We start from the raw sequence: 21,939 nt of genomic DNA, 5'->3' as shown, positions 1-21,939 counted from the left end.
CTCATAAAACCAAACAATAGCAAAAATAATAATAATAATAAATCTTCAAACTTTTTTATTATTATAGTTCTGAATAGTGAATAAATCTAAAGCTTTTGAGACTATTATTTTGTGTTATTTAATTTGTCATGAAAAAAATGTAGGGGGTGCCCTTTTTCAGTTTCAGCACATACCCCTCAAAAGGTCTGTGCTGCGTGTGCTGTCTTAATAATCCTCGAACTTCTGTTCGGATCACGATTCTGCATTGAACTGTTGCTGCAGACAAACAAAAATTAATGTTACAAATGAATTAAAGACTATACTATGGAAGCCCGTCTCATATACTGATAACTTATCATTAATGCTATTTATGATTACGCAGAATTATTTTGAGAAGAACGTGCATTTAAAAGGCTTTGACCAGCAGGTGTCACTAGCCCAGCAAACATGCCCCCTTGGGTGCTCTGCCCGTACTGTCCATGTTTGCTGGGAGTGTGCCGCTCTCTTCTGCTCCGCTGCTTGGCGCATGCGTAGAAGTAACAACCATAGTTTCTCACTGATACTTGAGAAGTCAGTCATTATTATGAGATATTAAGTCATTAATATGAGAACGTTTCACATTTTTATTTAACTGTGGTGGGAACTGGCCTCTGTAAGTCGCGCGAACAATAAGCCCCGCCCCGTAATCAACATAAAATTTGCATACAAGTTGACATTGAAAATGAAAACTGAAATAAAAGAGACAATAAAACGAAAAATAAACTTTACATTTTAATTTGAATTGTGTCACTATTATTATGTGAGCATTAATAAAAAGCTTTGTACAAACTGGATTTGCATTGTCTTTTTCACGTTTACCTTTTCATTTTAAGATTGGCAGCTTTGCCTCGAGATTGCAGTGCAAATGAAATGTCAAATCACCAACTGCATTTTATTTTTCAATTTGTCAGGGAAAATGCATTGTCACAGCGAAAATGAAGATGAAAAAATTTCATTAAATTTTAAATTTTGGTACATATTTTGCGTATAGTTTTCTATAATGAAAATGTTAGTCTAAATGTTAGTTTATTTAAAATTGGCAGAAAATGCCTTCCATAATTTAGGCCCCAGTATAGCTACTCATCCGCTGCACACATATTTCAAACTTTGTTTTACCCCTAAACGAAGAACAAAAAGGAACTTTGTTTTGAGTAGCCTATATCGGGGCCTTAATTATGCTAAAAGACATACAGATGAGCCCAGAATATTAAGCAACATGTTTAAATATTAAGCGTTTCCTCCCTTTACAAAACGGTAAAGAAGAAAATGTGTATGGATTGAGACCGTGATATTGAAAGTTGATATTTTGGGCTCATCTGTTTTTCTGTCACACCTTCTCTGTGCATTAAGCGTCTTCTTTGTGTGAGAGAAAAACGCTTAGCGTGTAAATGAACATGTTGCGTTCACATTTTAGGCATATTTTCATAGTATGTACTTTACAATTTGGTCTTTATCGCATGAATCTTTATTTGTGTTGAGTGTTTCAGAAAGTCCCTGTTCAGGTTCTGCTAATTCACATGAAGAGTGAGAGTCATACTCGCAAAGGTAATGCTAATTATTAAACCAAACAAACACAAAACCTTTAAAAACACCCAGCGATTTTATTTAGATTTTATTGAGTGACAGGAAGTGGGTTTAATCAGTTAAAGCAGTTTCCCAGAACTCAACGAAGCGTGACGTCACACTCTCATGCTCTATACAGGGGCCTTTAGACATCCCTTAAAAGTCAGACCTCCTTCTGCAGTCTCTTGTTGAGATGTTCTTGATATGTTCCACTTGAGCTTATCTGTAAAAGTGCATTAAACTTAATTCATTTACACCTTAAAACACAATTTAAAATGGCAGGCAGTGAGATTCTCTGATTAAACAGATTTCTGGACACACGACACATCTGCATATCTGTCAAACTCTAAAAACACTCTGATCTGTGTCCGAATTTGGAAATCACAATCATACAGTCAGTTTGCTTCTTAAACTTTAAACACTAAAATAGTTTATTTCTAGATGATTTAATTCATTTAGGAGCTTCACTGACAATTTCAGGTTTAATGAGCCCTGCTAACAGATTTTAAACCACTGTTAGTACATTAAACATAAATGTACAGAATTCTAAACAACATTGTAATATACAGTACCTGGTACGTCCACAGTGAATTCTGATGTACCGATTCCACACTTTGCTTGCACAAAGAATCTGAATTGTTCTGTCATTGCTGTAGTTGGAGTGTAGCGGCATGTGAAGCTGTTACTCTCATCACATAAGTTCACAGGAAGCTCTTGTTCACAGATTGCTGAGTCATTATAGATCTCAGGGTATTGAAACTTATATTTTGTAAAGCAGCATGCTGTGATCTGCTGAGAGACGCTGCAGGTGAAAGTGACTTCTTTCCCCACAGATCCAGTCACATCACCACAGCTTACACTGAAATCTGAAAAATAACAATGTTTATTATTATATAATACAGTGATGTCACGTAATGAACTCTAAATGTTTGACTTTTGCTTGCTTTTGACCATTTTATTTTTAATTAAAAGTTAATTATACAGTAAATACAGAAAACAAATCCCAAAATCTAACTAAAATTTATGTTTACAACATCAAATGAAATGTCTAAATATTTTCTTGCAGAATAAGTTTAGTTCACTAATTTTACAAATAATTAAGGCATTTAAACAGATCAGCTCTGCGTGGCTTTTCATTAACTTAACTAAAAAAAAAAATAAAAAAAAAACACTTAATCATAATAAAACCAAGGCAATTAAACTTTAGGAATTTAAATCTGTCCAGTTATGAAGCAAAAGTGATTGTGAACCAGTTTCTCCTGCTTTGGTGCAAATGACACAATGATTTTGGTTTCCATTGACAATTTTCACATCATTTTATTTTTAACGAATTACTGTATGCAAGTAAAGATTTTCAGTTCATATATTTCATTCATCAAGATCAGACCTTCTGCTGTCTTTTGTTAAGATGCTGAATTTCTGGAAAAGTGCATTAAGTTTAAACGATTTAAACCCTGAACACAGTTTAAAATGGCAGACACTGAGATTCTCCACAGAAACGTCACAATATGATTCTTCTGCTGAAAATCTGATTTCTTGACACACACGGCATATCCACATATCTGTGCAGTCTGTAAAAACACTCAGATCTGAAAACCACAATCATCTGCAGTCAGTTTGCTTCTTAATTTATTTGAGGTGATTTAAAGCTATGAATATGCTAATAGGAGATTGAAGTGCACCAGATCAGTTTTCTACGAGTAATCTAGAAGAGTAATCCATAATAATAATGGAATATATGCAATTACATGCTTTTTAGAAGCTTTAATAAGTTTTATTTTCTGGTGCAGTGGTATACTCCATACTAAATAATCAATAACTATAAAAGAACATACCTTCCTTGACAGGAGCTGAAGTGACAATTGCTGGTTCAATGAGCACTGTTAATTAAACCACTGTTAGAAGATTTTAAATAAATGTACAGATTTATAAACAATAGTGTTATATGCAGTACCTGTTGTGTCCACAGTGAATTCTGTTCTTTTCACTCCACACACTGTTTGCACAAAGAATACAATTCTTTCCTTCTTTGCTGTAGTTGGAGTGTAGCTGCATGAGAAGCTCTTACTCTGATCACAGGAGTTCTCAGGAAGCCCTTGTTTACAGATTCTTGAGTCTTTATAGCTCTCATGGGATCGAAACTTATACATTTTAATGCAGCATGCTGTGATCTGCTGAGAGACGCTGCAGGTGAAAGTGACTTCTTTCCCCACAGATCCAGTCACATCACCACAGCTTACACTGATATCTGAAAAATAACAATGTTTATTATTATATAATACAGTGATGTCACGTAATGAACTCTAAATGTTTGACTTTTGCTTGCTTTTGACCATTTTATTTTTAATTAAAAGTTAATTATACAGTAAATACGGAAAACAAATACCAAAATCTAACTAAAATTTATGTTTACAACATCAAATGAAATGTCTAAATATTTTCTTTCAGAATAAGTTTAGTTCACTAATTTTACAAATAATTAAGGCATTTAAACAGATCAGCTCTGCGTGGCTTTTCATTAACTTAACTAAAAAAAAAAATTAAAAAAAACACTTAATCATAATAAAACCAAGGCAATTAAACTTCAGGAATTTAAATCTGTCCAGTTATGAAGCAAAAGTGATTGTGAACCAGTTTCTCCTGCTTTGGTGCAAATGACACAATGATTTTGGTTTCCATTGACAATTTTCACATCATTTTATTTTTAACGAATTACTGTATGCAAGTAAAGATTTTCAGTTCATATATTTCATTCATCAAGATCAGACCTTCTGCTGTCTTTTGTTAAGATGCTGAATTTCTGGAAAAGTGCATTAAGTTTAAACGATTTAAACCCTGAACACAGTTTAAAATGGCAGACACTGAGATTCTCCACAGAAACATCACAATATGATTCTTCTGCTGAAAATCTGATTTCTTGACACACGGCATATCCACATATCTGTGCAGTCTGTAAAAACACTCAGATCTGGGCCTATATTTGAAAACCACAATCATATAGTCAGTTTGCTTCTTAAAATTTAAACACTAAAATAATTTATTTGAGGTGATTTAAAGCTATGAATATGCTAATAGGAGATTGAAGTGCACCAGAGCAGTTTTCTACGAGTAATCTAGAAGAGTAATCCATAATAATAATGGAATATATGCAATTACATGCTTTTTAGAAGCTTTAATAAGTTTTATTTTCTGGTGCAGTGGTATACTCCATACTAAATAATCAATAACTATAAAAGAACATACCTTCCTTGACAGGAGCTGAAGTGACAATTGCTGGTTCAATGAGCACTGTTAATTAAACCACTGTTAGAAGATTTTAAATAAATGTACAGATTTATAAACAATAGTGTTATATGCAGTACCTGTTGTGTCCACAGTGAATTCTGTTCTTTTCACTCCACACACTGTTTGCACAAAGAATACAATTCTTTCCTTCTTTGCTGTAGTTGGAGTGTAGCTGCATGAGAAGCTCTTACTCTGATCACAGGAGTTCTCAGGAAGCCCTTGTTTACAGATTCTTGAGTCTTTATAGCTCTCATGGGATCGAAACTTATACATTTTAATGCAGCATGCTGTGATCTGCTGAGAGACGCTGCAGGTGAAAGTGACTTCTTTCCCCACAGATCCAGTCACATCACCACAGCTTACACTGATATCTGTAAAATAACAACGTTTATTATATAATAACTTGGCAATCACGTAGGAGGGGAATCACATGATAAACAACATTTACAAAATAAAAAACACAGCATAAACATGAACTAAACTCCAAAAATATCCCGCTCAATGGACGGCTCCCGACGATGCCCTAACAGAACACCCACCCAAACCCCAAAACAAAATAAGAAGTGCAGGAGGGTGGTGGAGCGGAGGTGGTCGAGGGGGAGGAATGGAGAGGAATGGTGTCCCTGGACCATGCAGAATTGGCGGGCCTGCACTGTGGAGACCACTGCGGTTCAGAAAACCCCTGGATATCAGAAGGGCATGGCGGAGCAGAAACATGGAGGCCTTCCTGGCCGTGACAGAGCTGGTGTGAACGGCCTTTGTGACGGTGACATGTAAATGGCTCGGAGGTGGTTGCGGTGAACTTAAGTAAAGTTTCTCTATGTGCACTTAAGGTTAAGGTTGGATGAAATTCAGCTTCATGTGCAACTGTCAGCTTGCATTGAGAGGCTCCTCAGAGACACCAGCAGCATGTTTTACTGCTCAGCGGTGGCTTTTTATTTTTAGATGCCCTTTTAATGCAAATAATTTGTTTGGCAGAAACTTTTTAATATGCTTTACCTGACTGAGTTCTATACTGTGCTCTAAAATCATTCAAACTCTTTTGACAGTTCAATAACCTCTTTTCAGTTTTCACAAAATATTAGTTGTTTTCTTGCCTTTTGCAAGATGTTTTGCATTGTTTCATGCATTTCACCTTCAGAGAGATCTTTCTTCCTCCCCATATGAGAACTGCATGTGACTCGCTTAATAATGTGGAGCAACCTCCTTAAGTAGGTTTTCCATTTACCCAAGATGACTTGACAAATTATTAGCAAATCTGTCTGAGATTGTTACCAGTTATTTAAAAAGATAGGAGAAATAAAACAATCACTTTCTTTGAAAAACTAACATGTGAATGTTTATATTACTGAAATCCTACACAGCTGAAAAACACAAGATCCAGCAGTCTTGACTGCACATGCAACGGTCAACTTTTCTAAAACTAATAAAACTAATTGTTTTATGACAAAGAAGAGCTTGATTGTATAAACACATTACATGTATTACTCCCTGACCATAATGCATTTCCCTTACTGTTGTGCAATGCTTTACATTATCTTATATTTTGTCCTCTCACACAGTTCTCACAAAATCTCACAGTTTCTTACCATCATCATCATCAGCTTGACAGACAGCAGTAAAGGTACAAAGCAGAATGAAGAGCTGCACAGCATTCATGATTGTGATTCTACAATAAAAAGTAAAAAGTAAAAAAAAAAAAAAAAAAGACTAAAATGTGCTATTAGGACTAATAATGAAGTACCAGAGATTAGACCGTAGATAATGACTTTAAAGATGATTTACTGAAAGCTGTTTTGCATACATACAGTCTGTAGGTCTTCATGCTGTGAGTTTATTCCGACCATAAGTTTCAGAATGACTCAACTTGGCCCACACAGCTACGTAGTGGCTTTTGACCATGCTTATTTTAAGATCGGATGTTTGAAAAAGAAAAAAGAAAAAAAGGTGTTATATGCAGCAACAGATTGCTTTTGATGTTTAAATTAATGTCAAACACTGATTGTGTAATGATTACTGCATGCATACGGGTGTTATATTTGTTAATTTTTTATATCTTTACATGCAAAAACTGTATACAACAATTCTACATTATGTAGTCTGTGGCATTAGTGCATTAACTAAACACCATGAAAATTACCTTTAAAATCTCCTTTACAAAAGCTGACATCTCAAAAACATGTTTTAGTATAATCCACCAAATGTGGAAATAAAGTAAAGCATCAATAATCAAACAAGCAATTAAAAAAAAAAAAAAAAAAAAAAAAATGAATCTAGGCTAAATCAATCAAGAAGCTCACATGGGAAGTTTGGTGTGTTTCATTAGTTTGTTATTTATTTCTGTATTCTAGGCCATCATAAAGAGAGGCTGTACAAACACGGTCCTTACAGAACTTTATACAAGCGAACCACATATGAAAGACCAGGAACAAAGTGAAAGAATAAAGAAACTTGAAAGAAATAATAAAAAATAACAAAACAATTCAGTGTTTCCTTCACTTTCAGTCGATAACAACATCAGTTTTGTCCTCATTTACATTAATAACGACCTTAAACAAGCAGCAATCCTCCACCAAGAGTCATCAAATGACAAAACGGTGCATATATTCACCTCAGAACAAGACACAAGATGCAAATGAGACCAGAAGTAGTTCATGCCGTTTATGTACATTCAGGTGCTGCTTAATTAAAAATATAGTTTCAAATGATAATCATATTGATCAAAGACGATTGATTTGATCATAGCAGGACACGACAGACGCTCAGCAGTCAGTCAGACGTGATGTGTGTGTTTGTATGTGCATACAGAGCAGTATATCGACACACACTGGACATTAAACATGAAAAGTAAACAAAATGACATAAATATGCATACAAACACCCAGAGTCAAACACAAAGCCAGCAACGCATCGGTGGATCTCTCCACTCTCCTTCTGGGTTCGTATGTATGGCTGAAGACAGCGCTCTCTGCTGGTAGAAGAATGCATTGCAACAGTTACTTTATATTCAAATGACACCTGAGCAGAGAATGGCTTTCCGACTTTATATTCACCTAAAATCGCACAAGACTGTTCAGCATCATGCTCTCTGGATATACAGCGCTGTATCGATAAGGTGGACCATATTATAGGTACAACAGCAGATTTCAGCAGTGAAATCAACACTGGCGGTTCACGAATTGAGTGAATTTCACAAAACGCATCCAGATCATGATTTCACACCAAAATCAACACAAAACATATTTTAGTCGAAGATTTTCATTACAGCAATGGGATATAAAACGTGTGCTTAATTGTCATGAATGTCACAATGTCAAAAGGTAAAGATATTCAAGCTTTTTTAGGACAATTAAATAATAATAATAATAAAAAAAAAAATTTTTTATTTGGATTGCGCTTTTCTCAAACCCAAAGCGGCATTAAATAATATAAATAGTGGTCCTAAAATGCACTTCAATATCTTTACCTAAAATACCTTTTTTTTATTTATACATCATAGTAGTGTTTTTTGTATTTTAAATAATGCCAATTTCAATAAGAAAGTTATTGTGTTACTAATAATGGGAATTGCAAAATAAATGGATGCATTTGGATAAAGCGTAATTATCACGAAAAAAATTTAATGGTCCTAAAAATTCTTTTTTTGTTTGACTTTGGAGTGGCATGGACACATTTTCTTGCGATATTCACCCAAGTGACTTTACAAAGTTCATAAACAGACTTTTTTTTAAACTTATATTCCTCTTGTATTTCCTATCTGCCCTTTAAACTCACTGTAACACTGTAAGATATGTTCTTTTCGACTTCACACAGCTCAGAGAGTTGAGGAAATGTTATTTTACACCATATTTACTCGTTGAAACAATCACATGATTATCTGCAAAAGGATCCATGAAAGAAAAACCAATGCTTGAGATTGAAATGCGATGCCAGAATCTCGTCACCATGGTGAAAAACATGGTACATTCACCGGTTTCAAGCACCCAATTCATCGTGTCACAGGAAGCCGTGTGCCGTTTAATTAAACATCCATATATGCGTTGATCACACAAACAGGCCTATGCTGAATATTGCATGTGGCAGTTTTGATTTTGACACACCACATTCATTATAAGATTTAAAACATTCCTTAAATAGGTGATATATTTTTGCGCATATACACACTCTCTCTCATCGATTACATAAGAAAGCAATAAGGGGAAGTGCGTCTTAAACACTGACTAACTGCGTTTAACAGGAAAAAGATGACATTCAGTGCGCTGCGTGGGTAACAGGTCCGTTTGACTCATGAACTACACACTGCGAGCCTCCCACCGACTTCAGCTTCTGTTGAACCGAACAAACACGATAGATTGTCACTAGTCAGCCATGCTGTACACAGCAGACAACATTCAGCCAAGAGAATAATGCAGAAAGACAAGGACGAGAAGCTAAAATAGAGCATATTCAAGAAATGAACTATACAGACAAAGATACGCGTCTCCGTTCGCTTCACTGCAGAAATCATTTTCTCATACTGGGTTTTTTCGTCTCGTTTCGTTCACTAAAATACATACGCATCCTTAAAATGTACTTTTGCATATTCTGCTTTCAGAGAAAACATCTTGAATTTTGCAAACTGATTTTTTCCCCCCCGTTTTAGGCATAAATCTAACAATTTAGTGAGGTTTCTGCCTAAAAACTATGGGGGAAAAAATACAATTGGGACTTGTTTTCAGAGAATATATCTTGAATTAAAAGCATTTTTCTTAACTTATTCACATATTTTTTTCCTGTTTTAAGCAAAAATCTAGCTACTTAGTGAGGTTTCTGCTTAAAAACTTGAAACAAATGCTAATGAACTTAAATCAAGATTGATTACAAAATTCTCCTCATTTTGATTTTCATGAAAAATATTTAAACATGTACTTTCACACATTAGAACTCGTTTTCAGAGAATATATCTTAAGTTTATTTCAACACTTGCAAATAGTTTTTCTTGTTTTAAGCAGAAATCTAACAAAATTGAGAGAGGTCTGTGCTTAAAAAAAAACTAGAAAAATATTTTCAATTGGGTGAGAAAAACTTAATTCAAGACATAATATGATATTATTGATGATAATATTGAGAACAAAATTTGTTGAGATTTCTGCTTAAAAATGAGAAACTATTTTAAGGATGTGAGAAAAACTTAATACTAAACAATATACAAAAACTGTTTTTCAACTAAACTGATGTTTTAATTTTCAACAAAAGTATCAACATTCTTAAAATGCACTTTTGCATCCTGAAACTTGTTTTCAGAGAATATATCTTGAATTCAATTTACTCGCAAATGTTTTTTCCTATATTTTAAGCATAACAAAATTTGGTGAGGTTTGTACTTAAACACTAGGGAAAAAATACAATCTGTAAATCAGGCAAGAAAAAAAATTCAATACACAGAACTCTCATTTTAAGGATGTTTAAATTGGTTTTTGTTTTTTTTGTTTCTTTCCCTCAGAAAAAAGACAAAATACTGATTGAGAAAATGAGTTTTGCAGTGTAATAATACTTAAGTGTTCAGTGCAAAAGACGTTTTAGGGCAAAACGGGGTTTTGCGGAGCAAATGGATGGTGTATTTAGTGATTATGATGTCCCTGTGCATTATTGTACAAGTACAGATCTCTAATGCTGGAGAACAACATGAAGAAATAACTAGTTGCATACGGGCTAGTCAGTTTTCTGCTTGTCTACCGCTCCTAAACACCACACAAAGTGAGACGCCCTTATGACACACAACAAGCATTGTGTTTCACCGTGCAAAACACACAGGTCCTAGACGTCGCTTTATCAAGCGTTCGTACTTCTGACCATTTTGAGCAGAACTGGTGAATTTTAATATGCATTGTAAACAATGAGTTATTTCTAGAAATGCAAAAACTAAAGACTTTCCAACACAATCATATCTTAAAGGTTCAAAGACGTTTAGGCCCAGATTTGACTTGGTAGTGTGCGATGAAATGGCTTCGGGCGAGAAGTCGCAGAAGAAACCGAGAACTAGAAGGCAAAGGAAGGTTATGCGTTTCATATTTACGTTCCTCCAAATCCCAGTCACGTTCTCCCGTCCAGATCCCATAGCACCTTGTGTTGTGACATCACCCAGCCATCAGCCAATCACAGAGTCAGATTCAGTCGGAATCAACACCCCTTCCTGATGGCACACAGAGCAGGAGGGCACACACAGGAAAGAGAGAGACCTCACTTCCTCTCCAGTACAGCGAGCTTCCTGTGGGTGTTGGTGGCGGCTTCACTTGCGGACGGCCTGCCGGTAGCTGTGTCTCTGGCCCTGACCGCGGGAGCAGCCGTTGTTGCCGTTTCCAGACGGTTCTTGTGTGCCGGCGGCGGTGCTTTGGCTCGCGCCGTCTCTGGTGCTGCAGGTCATACTGCTGTCCTGAAGCGTGGGGCTGGACTGAGCTCTCTGTAGCGCACCTTCCTCCAGGAGCATGACCTCAAACACTGACAGGTCATCGTCGTCGCAGCGCTGCTTCGCCCGCAGGAGCATGCTGTACGTCTCATAGCGCGTTTTCTACAAGAGAGGGACGTTTTATTAACTTGCAGAAAATGCATTCACCCTCAGGCCATCCAAGATGTAGATGAGTTTGTTTCTTTATCAGATTTGGAGAATGTAGCATTCCATCACTTGCTCACCGATGGATGCTTTGCAGTGAATGGGTGCCGTCAGAATGACAGCTGATAAAAACATCACAATAATCCACACCACTCCGGTCCATCAGTTAATGTCTTCAGAAGCCAAAAGCTGCGTGTTTGTAAGAAACTAATCCATCATTAAGATGTCCATAATGAAATCTGCACAGATCAAGCACCATTTACAAGACAAAACAAATATGAGTAAACAAATATGTGGGTGGATTTTGATGTGAGAGGACAACAGTAAATGGACTTTTTCACTGAAGGAAGCATTATTATGGACTCATTTTTTTGCTGGAAGCATCTGGAATTCCTTAAAGGGATACTCCACCCCAAAATGAAAATTTTGTCATTAATCACTTACCCCCATGTCGTTCCAAACCCGTAAAAGCTTCATTCGTCTTCTGAACACTATTTAATATATTTTAGATGAAAATCGGAATTTTATGATGTGACGAGAACATTTTTTTGTGCGCAAAAAAACAAAACAAAAAAGACTTTATTCTTTTTTTTTTTTTGCGCACAAAAATGTTTCTAGTCGCATCATAAAATTCAGATTGCACGTCTGATGGCAGATGGACTGTTTTGACTATGTTTTTCATACTTTTATGGACCTTGACAGTGCAATTTACTATGCAGTCAATGGGACATTCACAAGCCTCACGGTTTTCATCTGAAATATCTTCAATTGTGTTCCGAAGACGAATGAAGCTTTTACGGGTTTGGAACGACATGGGGGTCGTAAAGTGATTAATGACAAAATTTTCTTTTTGGGGTGGAGTATCCCTTTAATGACGGATTTGTTTCTTACAAACACACAGCTTTTCACTTCATAAGAAATTAATTGATGGACTGGAGTGGTGTGGATTATTGTGAAGTTTTTATGAGCTGTTTGGACACCCATTCACTGCAGAGCATCCATTGATGAACAAGTGATGGAATGTAACATTTCTCCAAATCTGTCCTTATGAAGAAACAAAACTCATCTACATCTTGAATGTAGATGTAGAATTGATCAAAAGTGACAAAATATAAAGCAGCATTTCTAATAATCAGAAATGTTTCTTGAGCAGCAAATCAGCATATTAGAATGATTTATGAAGCATCATGTGACACTGAAGACTGGAGTAATGATGCTGAAAATTAATCTTTGATCACATTTTACCAATACATTTAAATAGAAAATAGTTGTAAATATAGTCCAAAAATAGTTAAATTGTAATAATATTTCACAATATTACTGTTTTTACTGTATTTGTGATCAGATATATGGTGACCTCGGTGAGCAGAAGAGACTTCTTTCTCAAAAACATAAAAAAAGTGTTACCAACCCAAACTTTTGAACGATAGTGTATTTACCTCAAACTCTAGATACTCCTCTCTCAGTCGGTACTCCTCAAGTTCACGACCTTTCACTTTTCTGTCAGGCGGATAAGAGCGCAGTTGTGCGAGCTCAGTGGAGATGGAGCGAAATCGAGTTTCATGAGCCTGTACTTGCTCCTCCTACACACACACACACACACACACACTTATATAGACACAGATACAAGCACACATACAGTACATGCACAGTCACTCTTATGAAACATAACAAGCCTACTTGTTCTCTACTGCCTACATAGGCAGCTGTCTTTTAAGGAAGCATCCTAACTGAAATCAATAAATGATAAATGGCATGCAAATGGACATCATGCAAACAGGTAAAATAATTATTAGGAGTTAACTAATTAGTTTAAAATAATTACACTTTACAATAAGGTTAATTGTGTTAACATTAGTTAACTGTATTAGTTAAACTGAAATCAAAAGATAAGCAATACTTCTACAGCATTTATTAATCTTAGTTAAGGTTAACTAATGTAGTTATAATGCTGACAAATTAAACCTTTCTGTAAAGTGTTCCCTGTTTATCCATATATATATTTATTACTATATGCATCACAGTATTTATTTATTACAGTACTTTATTAAGTCTTTAAGTATGAAGACTTGTAAAGATAACATGCGAGACAAATAAGCTGATTTGACCTGTGTCAACTTGGAGGCGGAGCCTGGCAGCAGCGGTCGACTGAATTTCTTCTGTGAGCCAATGGCAGCAGGGAGGGGCGGGGCTGAAAACATGGCCGCCACTGTGTTGATGCGTGTGATCCAAGACTGCATTTGTTCAGCATTCCTACACAAACAAATCAAATTCATGTTAATAATAATAGAAAACATCTAAAACAAGTACCAGACTGCAACAGACGGGCTCTAGAATTGAAAATCTAATTCATTTTCTTTTCTTCATTATTAGCAATTATGTATAAACCTTTGAAGATAGATGTACAATGAGCTCTGTGGTTGGTACAGCGGTGGCCAAAATCATTAGAACACCAGTATTTCCAGCAGCTAAAAAATGGTTTTAAGTCACTTATTTCTATATTTTGCTGTAGTGTGTCAGAAGGAAATATCAGTTTACATTTCCAAACTTTCATTTTGCCATTAATTGTAATAATCCAGTGAGATTTTTGTCTGACAGCAGCCAGTGCTCCACACAGATCTGATCTGATCATCATCAGTCTATCCGGAGTGACATGAAGAAACAGAACAAACTGAGACAGACTAAATCCAGAAGAACTGCGGCAACGTCTCCAAGATGCTTCAAGAAACCTACTGTAAATGATGAAATGGACCAGTGTGAAGGACATTTTTACAAAAATTCTTCATTACTACATATCATCCTAAAACAGTTCCACCAATCTGAGAAGTCAAAGAATCGCAGTAAAACGGCAGATGAAGTGTTTTTGTATGTAGAAATGCAAACACACACACACACAAAATTTTCCAGCACAAGCAATGAGAGCTGAAACTGGGGCAAACTTCAACTAGAGCAGAGCGAGTTCTCCAGGGGAATGGGAATGTGTGTGAGCACACACACACACACACACACACACACACACAGTATAAGAAACACAGCCGATGGGACTGCATGAGTGTTTCGTCATAAATTGGACGGGAAAGACATGACATGCTGTACAGATGATTTATGCGGCCATTTTTTCCAGTTAAAGCTTAATGTTTTTTTGTTTTTTTGTTTTTTTATAGAAGCATATGCACATGTGGTTAGCAAGCAATTTTCACAACTGTGTGACAGACTTGTCAGTATGAATACTCATTTATCTACTAAGATATTTTGCAATGCTATCAGGTTATTATAATTAACTAAAACTAAAACCATAAAAACGGTTTTGCTTCTTGAAATAAAATAACCTTTTACTGACAAATTAAAATATAAAACACTTTAAAAACACTATAAAAAAAAATATTTTTTTTTTTTAAATTTCAGCTAGTTGCCAAGGCAACATTTCTCCTTTTCATTTAGTTTAACTTGACATACTAAAATAACTCAAAATAAAAATATAATAAAATATAATAAAATTATATAGACATATTTTAAAAATCTAAAACTAATAAAAATAACAAAAACACACAAGAAAATTATTAAAAATGTAACTAAAATTAAAATGAACTGAAATAAAAACAAAAACTATGTAGACATAAAAAGATAAAAATGATAAAAAGAGACAACAAAATGACTAAAACTTTAACCTAAATTAAAATGAAACAAAATATAAAAATTTTAATTAAAAATATGAATAAAAACAATAATAGTATCTCGCAATGTATTTTCATGTTAAGCAGAATATTCAACTAGAACATCATGGATTGTGGGACGAGACTTGATTTTATCCGAGTGGAATTGATTGGATGGTGAATTTATTGTGATGTCTCTAGATGAGAGGAGGTCGGAGGGAAGCCGATGAAAAGCTTAATAGCATCAAATCAAAATGAAAAAAATCGCTCTATAATAAGTGGAATTATTACATTCTGATGACTATGGCATGCTTTCTTAAACAGGGTTACGGTGTGTGAACTCACGGGGCATGAAAGAGGTAGACTCTCCAGTCAGCGGTCCGGAGGTAAAACACGTTTGGCCGTTTGCTGTAGTCTGTGGCTCTGATGGCCAGGGAATGATGAATAGACACTGCATTCTTCAAATCCTCATCCGATAACTGTTTATCCGGCCGATACTCGCCCTGGAAACACAATTATCCAGTTATTATTCAAAACATGCATGCCTTCTCATAATTACTGATTTATTGATCATATTGCCATTCTACTCATTACATACAGTATACTATTATCAAACTGTTTATGTAAAAAATACTACATAATTTGGGTATATTTCAAATACAGGCAAAAAGATATTAATTGTTTGAAAGGCACAAAAATATCTTTAAAAAAAGTTTGAAGTAATGGTGACTGAAGACATTAATTGTGACTGAAGCTGTTATTGTTCTGAAGCGAATAGAAACATCAAAAGCTGCTTCATGTACTGCTCATCATTTAACTGTACAGCGAACACAATTCATACCAATAACACACACATATGGGGAGGGATCTAACAGATTAAATAATATATAATTAAGTTATTAAATGCGTCTCAGAATGAAAAAAAACTACAATGTAATGTCGGCATTCATGCATAAATACAGCACGAAATACATGTATTTTTTCATGTAAAATCAAAAAGAATATGCCTTACAGTGAAAAACCTCATAAAATACCAAAATCAAATGCACCTTGAAAATGTAGCGAACAACAATAAACAAATAAATCAATGGTGAAGTAATTGAATACATTGTGATATTTTGCAAACAAGTAAATAAGGAAATAAAATGAAAAGTAGCTCTGAAAAGGAAGGAAGGAAGAGAGCAAGAGAGCGAGAGAGAGCGAGAGCGAGAGCGAGAGAAAGACTCACTTTCTGCAGGTAAAGGATGAGTCCCTTAAGAACAGCATAAAATGTTTTCCATCCTCTTTTTCCACGAGGTGCTGCATTACACATGAAAAATAACGCAAATGCAAACAGCCTTTTATTATGCAGGGAAATAGATCAAATATATCAATTATCTCAGCCAAATATTGTCCTATCCTAACAAACCATACATCAAAGCTTATTTATTCAGCTTTCAGATGACGTATAAATCTCAATTTCCAAAAATTGACCCTTATGATTGGTTTTGTGGTCCAGGGTCACATATACCAAAATCAGATTTAATGTGCGAGGGTCCTAATGTCAGATATACTGGACATAGATTATTATAAAGTAAACTGGAAAAAAAAAAAAAAAATATATATATATATATATAATAATAATAATAATATATATATATATATATATTTATTAATTAATCAGAAGTAAAACAATTCCTTAAAAAGACGAAAAAAATTAATGAAAAAAAAAAGTAGTTGTTCTGCTAATGTCCTAAATATGAATTTCTACATTTGATGACTCATTATGAATATGTGGAAACTGCTGGTTGAGGGATGTGAGATGACAGATGTCCTTCTGTAACACTCACTTCTCTTCCCGTCACAGTCTGCGTGGACCTTCCTCACCAGGAAACCGGTTTTGTAGAGCAGCGCTCCGGACGAAGGAACGAAGCCGCTGGCCGTCTGCTTCACTCCTCTGGAGTTGGACTCTCCTCGCTGCTCGCCCAGCTCCGAAAACGACTTACGCAACTCTTCTTCATCGCTGAAGGAAGAGAACATGCAGGAAATGAGCTAACCAAGGAAGTGCATAAAAGAGGAATACGAAACAAAGTGACATGATATCATTGTCATTTTATGATCGACTGACCGGAATTATTACAAAAAATAAGTTGTTTGTTCATCAAATTTCACTGAGAAAATGTTCGGAATTAATTGTGAAATTTACTAAGAAACCGCAAGTAACACATAGAATTAAACGTGAAACTTTAAAGCAGAAGGACCAAAATAGTATTTTCTTGTAAATCCTATTCCGATAATGTTTACTGTGCAGGAACTATATTGAATTACTTCATATTTTCTTTTTAGTTTCTAATAATATTGCTTACACTTAGTGTTAAGGGTCTGTTCCAATAATCAACAATAAATATTAAAGACTAATTAATTCTGTACTGTTGGTGTAAAAGGCATTAGCCCATGCAGCTTGATGAGAAGACAAATTCTGAAACAATTCCTTTGGTTTTCTTTTCCTTTTCTAGATAGTTTGAGCAAAATCTATAACCCATGCTGCTTTGAAAGCCCTGCTGCATATCCGGTGTTCTTTATGCTGAAATACAATAAATCTAAAATAAAATATTTTTTTAAATATTATTATGTTTTAAATTCAAAGATTTAAATTGACATTTTATTTTACTATAACTAAAAGAAACCTTATAAAAAATGATGAAAATATAGCTTTTATTAAAAATTACAATTTGCAATTCAAACTGAAATAAAACAACAAAACACATACATATATACATACATATACATATATACACATACATATATACATACATATATACATATATATATATATATATATATATATATATAAAATTACATATTACACACTTAAAAGTTAGTAATAAAATGATAAAAACAGCAAAATTACAAATAATTCAAATTATTAATACAACTTCAATAGTACGCTATATTAATGATACTAAAATACTTTAGATGTAAATAAATAAAGTACAAATAATTGTTATTTTAGTATAATTGAGAATTTGTAATATATTCATTTAGTTTTAATTTTAGTTAAAGTTATAGTTTTTTGTCCGTTTTTATAATTTTTTTACATATATGTTTTATATATTATATATATAATTTAGTTATTTTAGTACACTTAGTGTTAGGGCCTGTTCCAATAACTAACACTAAATATTAAACACACAGTTGCATAATTCATCCTGTACTGTTGGCATTACAGACATGAACGGCTCCTCAAGTCATGTAGCTTGATGAGAATTCTGAAACAATTCATTGGCTTTACTTTTCCTTTTCTAGATATTTTGACCAAAATCCGCATCTTACACTGCTCCGAAAGCATTGCTATTGTCGTTTGGAAATGCACATCTAGTGTTGTTTATGCTGCAGTAACTGTGTGGAGAACAGCGAGTTTAAAGACGACAGGAGTTTGGATTCAGACTCGCTGTGATATTCGGGGCCTATCTCGCTGCATGTCCCGCCTGGAGTGAATAAAAGTCTTTTTCCTGACAGTTTTCACTCTCCACTTCACTCCCGCCGATCATAACCCCCCGAGTGCGGCAGACGCTATCGATCGAGTGCGTGTTGAAGTAGAGTGCTCTTCCCAGCGGGTTTCTCTCTCACATCTGCCACCGCAGAAATCAAATCAAAGACTCGATCGCACAGGCCAAACTATTATGGCATGCCACTGCGAGACGACCGCAGGTTAAATGGATGGGTGTTTCAAAGACGTCATACTGTGAAAAATCGAATTCTCCTTGTATTTTTGGAAACTGAAGTGTTCGATGTACTATTTAGGCTTGCTTTAACATCACTTTCCCAACCATGAGCACATTCAAGTCAACTGCTGATGGAAAAACAAAAATTGCGCTACAAATGCCACTTCATGTTGATTTGAATATATGACAGCGAGCATTTACATATCAAGGCATATTTAGTCTTCTGCATGATGAATGAGCCAAAATCAAAACAGGTCATTTATATCTAGAAGTCTTAAAGGAACAGTTGCAAAATCAGGTGGAAATTGAACAATGTTTTTAGTGCAAGAAACCTTTGACTAACATTTCTAATTTAAAAGTAGGGTGATTACGGTTCATTGGTACTAAAACTAAACTTTTAAAACATTTTTGTTGCTTGAAATAAACGTTAATTGAAATAAAATCAAACAAAACAAAAAACTTTTTAAATTTTAGTTCTAAAAAAATGAAATTTCTGAAAAAATTTATTTCACTAAAATGGAAATTGACATCGTGAAAAATTATCAAAATGTTAGCTTTTATTAAAAATTATGCATTTTAAATTTACTAAAATTTAAATAAATGATTAAAAACTATATAGGCATATTTAAAAATAATAAAATGACAAAAAACACCGAAATTACAATGAATTCAAAATATTAATAAAACTATAATCGTATATTAATGATAGGAAAAACTACTTTATTAAGTGTTGTTTTATTTGTTGTTTAATCAGTGTTATTTTAGCATCATTGAGATACTATTATAGTTTTATAGTTCATTTTAATTTTAGTTAAAGTTTTAGTATTTTTTTGCCTGTTTTTATCATTTTGTCAGTATTTGTTTATTTATAATTTTTTTTTTACAGTTTATACATACATATATATATATACACACACACACACAATGGGTACAGAAAGTATTCAGACCCCCTTAAATTTTTCACTCTTTGTTATATTGCAGCCATCTGCTAAAATCATTTAAGTTCATTCCTCATTAATGTACACACAGCACCCCATATTGACAGAAAAACACAGAATTGTTGACATTTTTTGCAGATTTATTAAAAAAGAAAAACTGAAATATCACATGGTCCTAAGTATTCAGACCCTTTGCTCAGTATTTAGTAGAAGCACCCTTTTGATCTAATACAGCCATGAGTCTTTTTGGGAAAGATGCAACAAGTTTTTCACACCTGGATTTGGGGATCCTCTGCCATTCCTCCTTGCAGATCCTCTCCAGTTCTGTCAGGTTGGATGGTAAACGTTGGTGGACAGCCATTTTTAGGTCTCTCCAGAGATGCTCAATTGGGTTTAAGTCAGGGCTCTGGCTGGGCCATTCAAGAACAGTCACGGAGTTGTTGTGAAGCCACTCCTTCGTTATTTTAGCTGTGTGCTTAGGGTCATTGTCTTGTTGGAAGGTAAACCTTCGGCCCAGTCTGAGGTCCTGAGCACTCTGGAGAAGGTTTTCGTCCAGGATATCCCTGTACTTGGCCGCATTCATCTTTCCCTCGATTGCAACCAGTCGTCCTGTCCCTGCAGCTGAAAAACACCCCACAGCATGATGCTGCCACCACCATGCTTCACTGTTGGGACTGTATTGGACAGGTGATGAGCAGTGCCTGGTTTTCTCCACACATACCGCTTAGAATTAAGGCCAAAAAGTTCTATCTTGGTCTCATCAGACCAGAGAATCTTATTCAGGTGTTTTTTTAGCAAACTCCATGCAGGCTTTCATGTGTCTTGCACTGAGGAGAGGCTTCCGTCGGGCCACTCTGCCATAAAGCCCCGACTGGTGGAGGGCTGCAGTGATGGTTGACTTTCTACAACTTTCTCCCATCTCCCGACTGCATCTCTGGAGCTCAGCCACAGTGATCTTTGGGTTCTTCTTTACCTCTCTCACCAAGGCTCTTCTCCCCCGATAGCTCAGTTTGGCCGGACGGCCAGCTCTAGGAAGGGTTCTGGTCGTCCCAAACGTCTTCCATTTAAGGATTATGGAGGCCACTGTGCTCTTAGGAACCTTAAGTGCAGCAGAAATTGTTTTGTAGCCTTGGCCAGATCTGTGCCTTGCCACAATTCTGTCTCTGAGCTCTTCAGGCAGTTCCTTTGACCTCATGATTCTCATTTGCTCTGACATGCACTGTGAGCTGTAAGGTCTTATATAGACAGGTGTGTGGCTTTCCTAATCGAGTCCAATCAGTATAATCAAACACAGCTGGACTCAAATGAAGGTGTAGAACCATCTCAAGGATGATCAGAAGAAATGGACAGCACCTGAGTTAAATATATGAGTGTCACAGCAAAGGGTCTGATAAGGGTGATATTTCAGTTTTTCTTTTTTAATAAATCTGCAAAAATGTCAACAATTCTGTGTTTTTCTGTCAATATGGGGTGCTGTGTGTACATTAATGAGGAAAAAAAATTAACAAATGATTTTCGCAAATGGCTGCAATATAACAGAGTGAAAAATTTAAGGGGGTCTGAATACTTTCCGTACCCACTGTGTGTGTGTGTGTGTGTGTGTGTATGTGTATGTGTATGTGTATGTATATGTATATATATATATATATATATATATATATATATATATATATATATTTATTTTTATTAAAAGTTAAACTAAATGAAAATGAGAAATGTTGGCAACTAGCTGAATTTTTATTTTATATCAGTTAAAGTTGATTTTATTTCAAATATTTTTTATGGTTTTAATTTTAGTTAACTATAATCACCTTGGCACGAATGTACTCAGAAAATGTCTCGTACGAGTGCTTTGAAGCAGGAGAGTGGATGTGTGAATGTTCCTGTCTTTCTCGGCTGTTTTATGAGGTCTCTCGCCACATTCTGTACACTCAGAGGTGTAATATTTCTCCTGAACACACACATCGATTGTCTGAAGTCACTGAAGAGACCCCTTTAATGGTGTCTTTCTCAGAGAAAGGACACACATCAGACTGCCGTCCCGTCCGCGTGATGTTTCTCAGGGGAGAGACACTCGACGAGTCCCTGCAAAGAAGCCAACTGGAAATCACGAGACACTGTGCCACAAAGAGCCCAAAAACCTTCAGATCACCTCCACAAACCAGCAGCTTTCCCAGCCAACATTAGCA

The 21,939-nt window shown here is 35.2% G+C and overlaps 2 protein-coding genes across 6 annotated transcripts in view; both read right to left on the bottom strand.

The window, feature by feature from the left end:
- Positions 1-1,615: 1,615 nt before the first annotated feature.
- Positions 1,616-4,094, bottom strand: LOC131551326 (uncharacterized). The gene is made up of 4 exons (XM_058794163.1): positions 3,536-4,094; positions 3,417-3,461; positions 2,154-2,447; positions 1,616-1,804 (listed from the first exon to the last, which is right to left on the bottom strand). The coding sequence occupies exons 1-4, from the start codon at positions 3,729-3,731 to the stop codon at positions 1,713-1,715; spliced, it is 627 nt and encodes a 208-aa protein (XP_058650146.1). The 5' UTR covers positions 3,732-4,094; the 3' UTR covers positions 1,616-1,712.
- A 588-nt stretch (positions 4,095-4,682) lies between these two features.
- LOC131551104 (PH and SEC7 domain-containing protein 1-like) overlaps positions 4,683-21,939 on the bottom strand; it is a 67,134-nt gene continuing 49,877 nt past the window's right edge. For 2 of the 5 annotated variants that reach the window (XM_058793772.1, XM_058793773.1), the window contains 6 exons: positions 16,938-17,110; positions 16,337-16,407; positions 15,454-15,611; positions 13,564-13,708; positions 12,895-13,038; positions 5,799-11,413 (listed from right to left, as the gene is read on the bottom strand). In XM_058793772.1, the coding sequence (XP_058649755.1) occupies positions 11,135-11,413; positions 12,895-13,038; positions 13,564-13,708; positions 15,454-15,611; positions 16,337-16,407; positions 16,938-17,110 (970 nt within the window). In that variant the 3' untranslated portion in view covers positions 5,799-11,134. Of the gene's footprint in view, positions 5,238-5,798; positions 11,414-12,894; positions 13,039-13,563; positions 13,709-15,453; positions 15,612-16,336; positions 16,408-16,937; positions 17,111-21,939 lie in introns of those variants that run through there. The other 3 variants (XR_009273698.1, XR_009273697.1, XR_009273699.1) reach the window with 3 other exon arrangements.

Source organism: Onychostoma macrolepis, chromosome 12 (assembly GCF_012432095.1).
Source record: "Onychostoma macrolepis isolate SWU-2019 chromosome 12, ASM1243209v1, whole genome shotgun sequence".
Taxonomy (NCBI): Eukaryota; Metazoa; Chordata; class Actinopteri; order Cypriniformes; family Cyprinidae; genus Onychostoma; species Onychostoma macrolepis.
Note: the sequence above shows the minus strand (reverse complement) of the source record. Positions and strands in the feature narration are given on the sequence as shown.

What these genes read in the sequence shown, in the direction of transcription:
- LOC131551326 (XM_058794163.1), bottom strand. Translation starts at nt 3,731, where the DNA reads ATGTATAAGTTTCGATCCCATGAGAGCTATAAAGACTCAAGAATCTGT. An exon ending in ATTCACTGTGGACACAACAG is followed by an intron (nt 3,462 to 3,535) that starts GTACTGCATATA and finishes TTTAATTAACAG; the next exon opens with TGCTCATTGAACCAGCAATT. An exon ending in ATTCACTGTGGACGTACCAG is followed by an intron (nt 1,805 to 2,153) that starts GTACTGTATATT and finishes GCACTTTTACAG; the next exon opens with ATAAGCTCAAGTGGAACATA.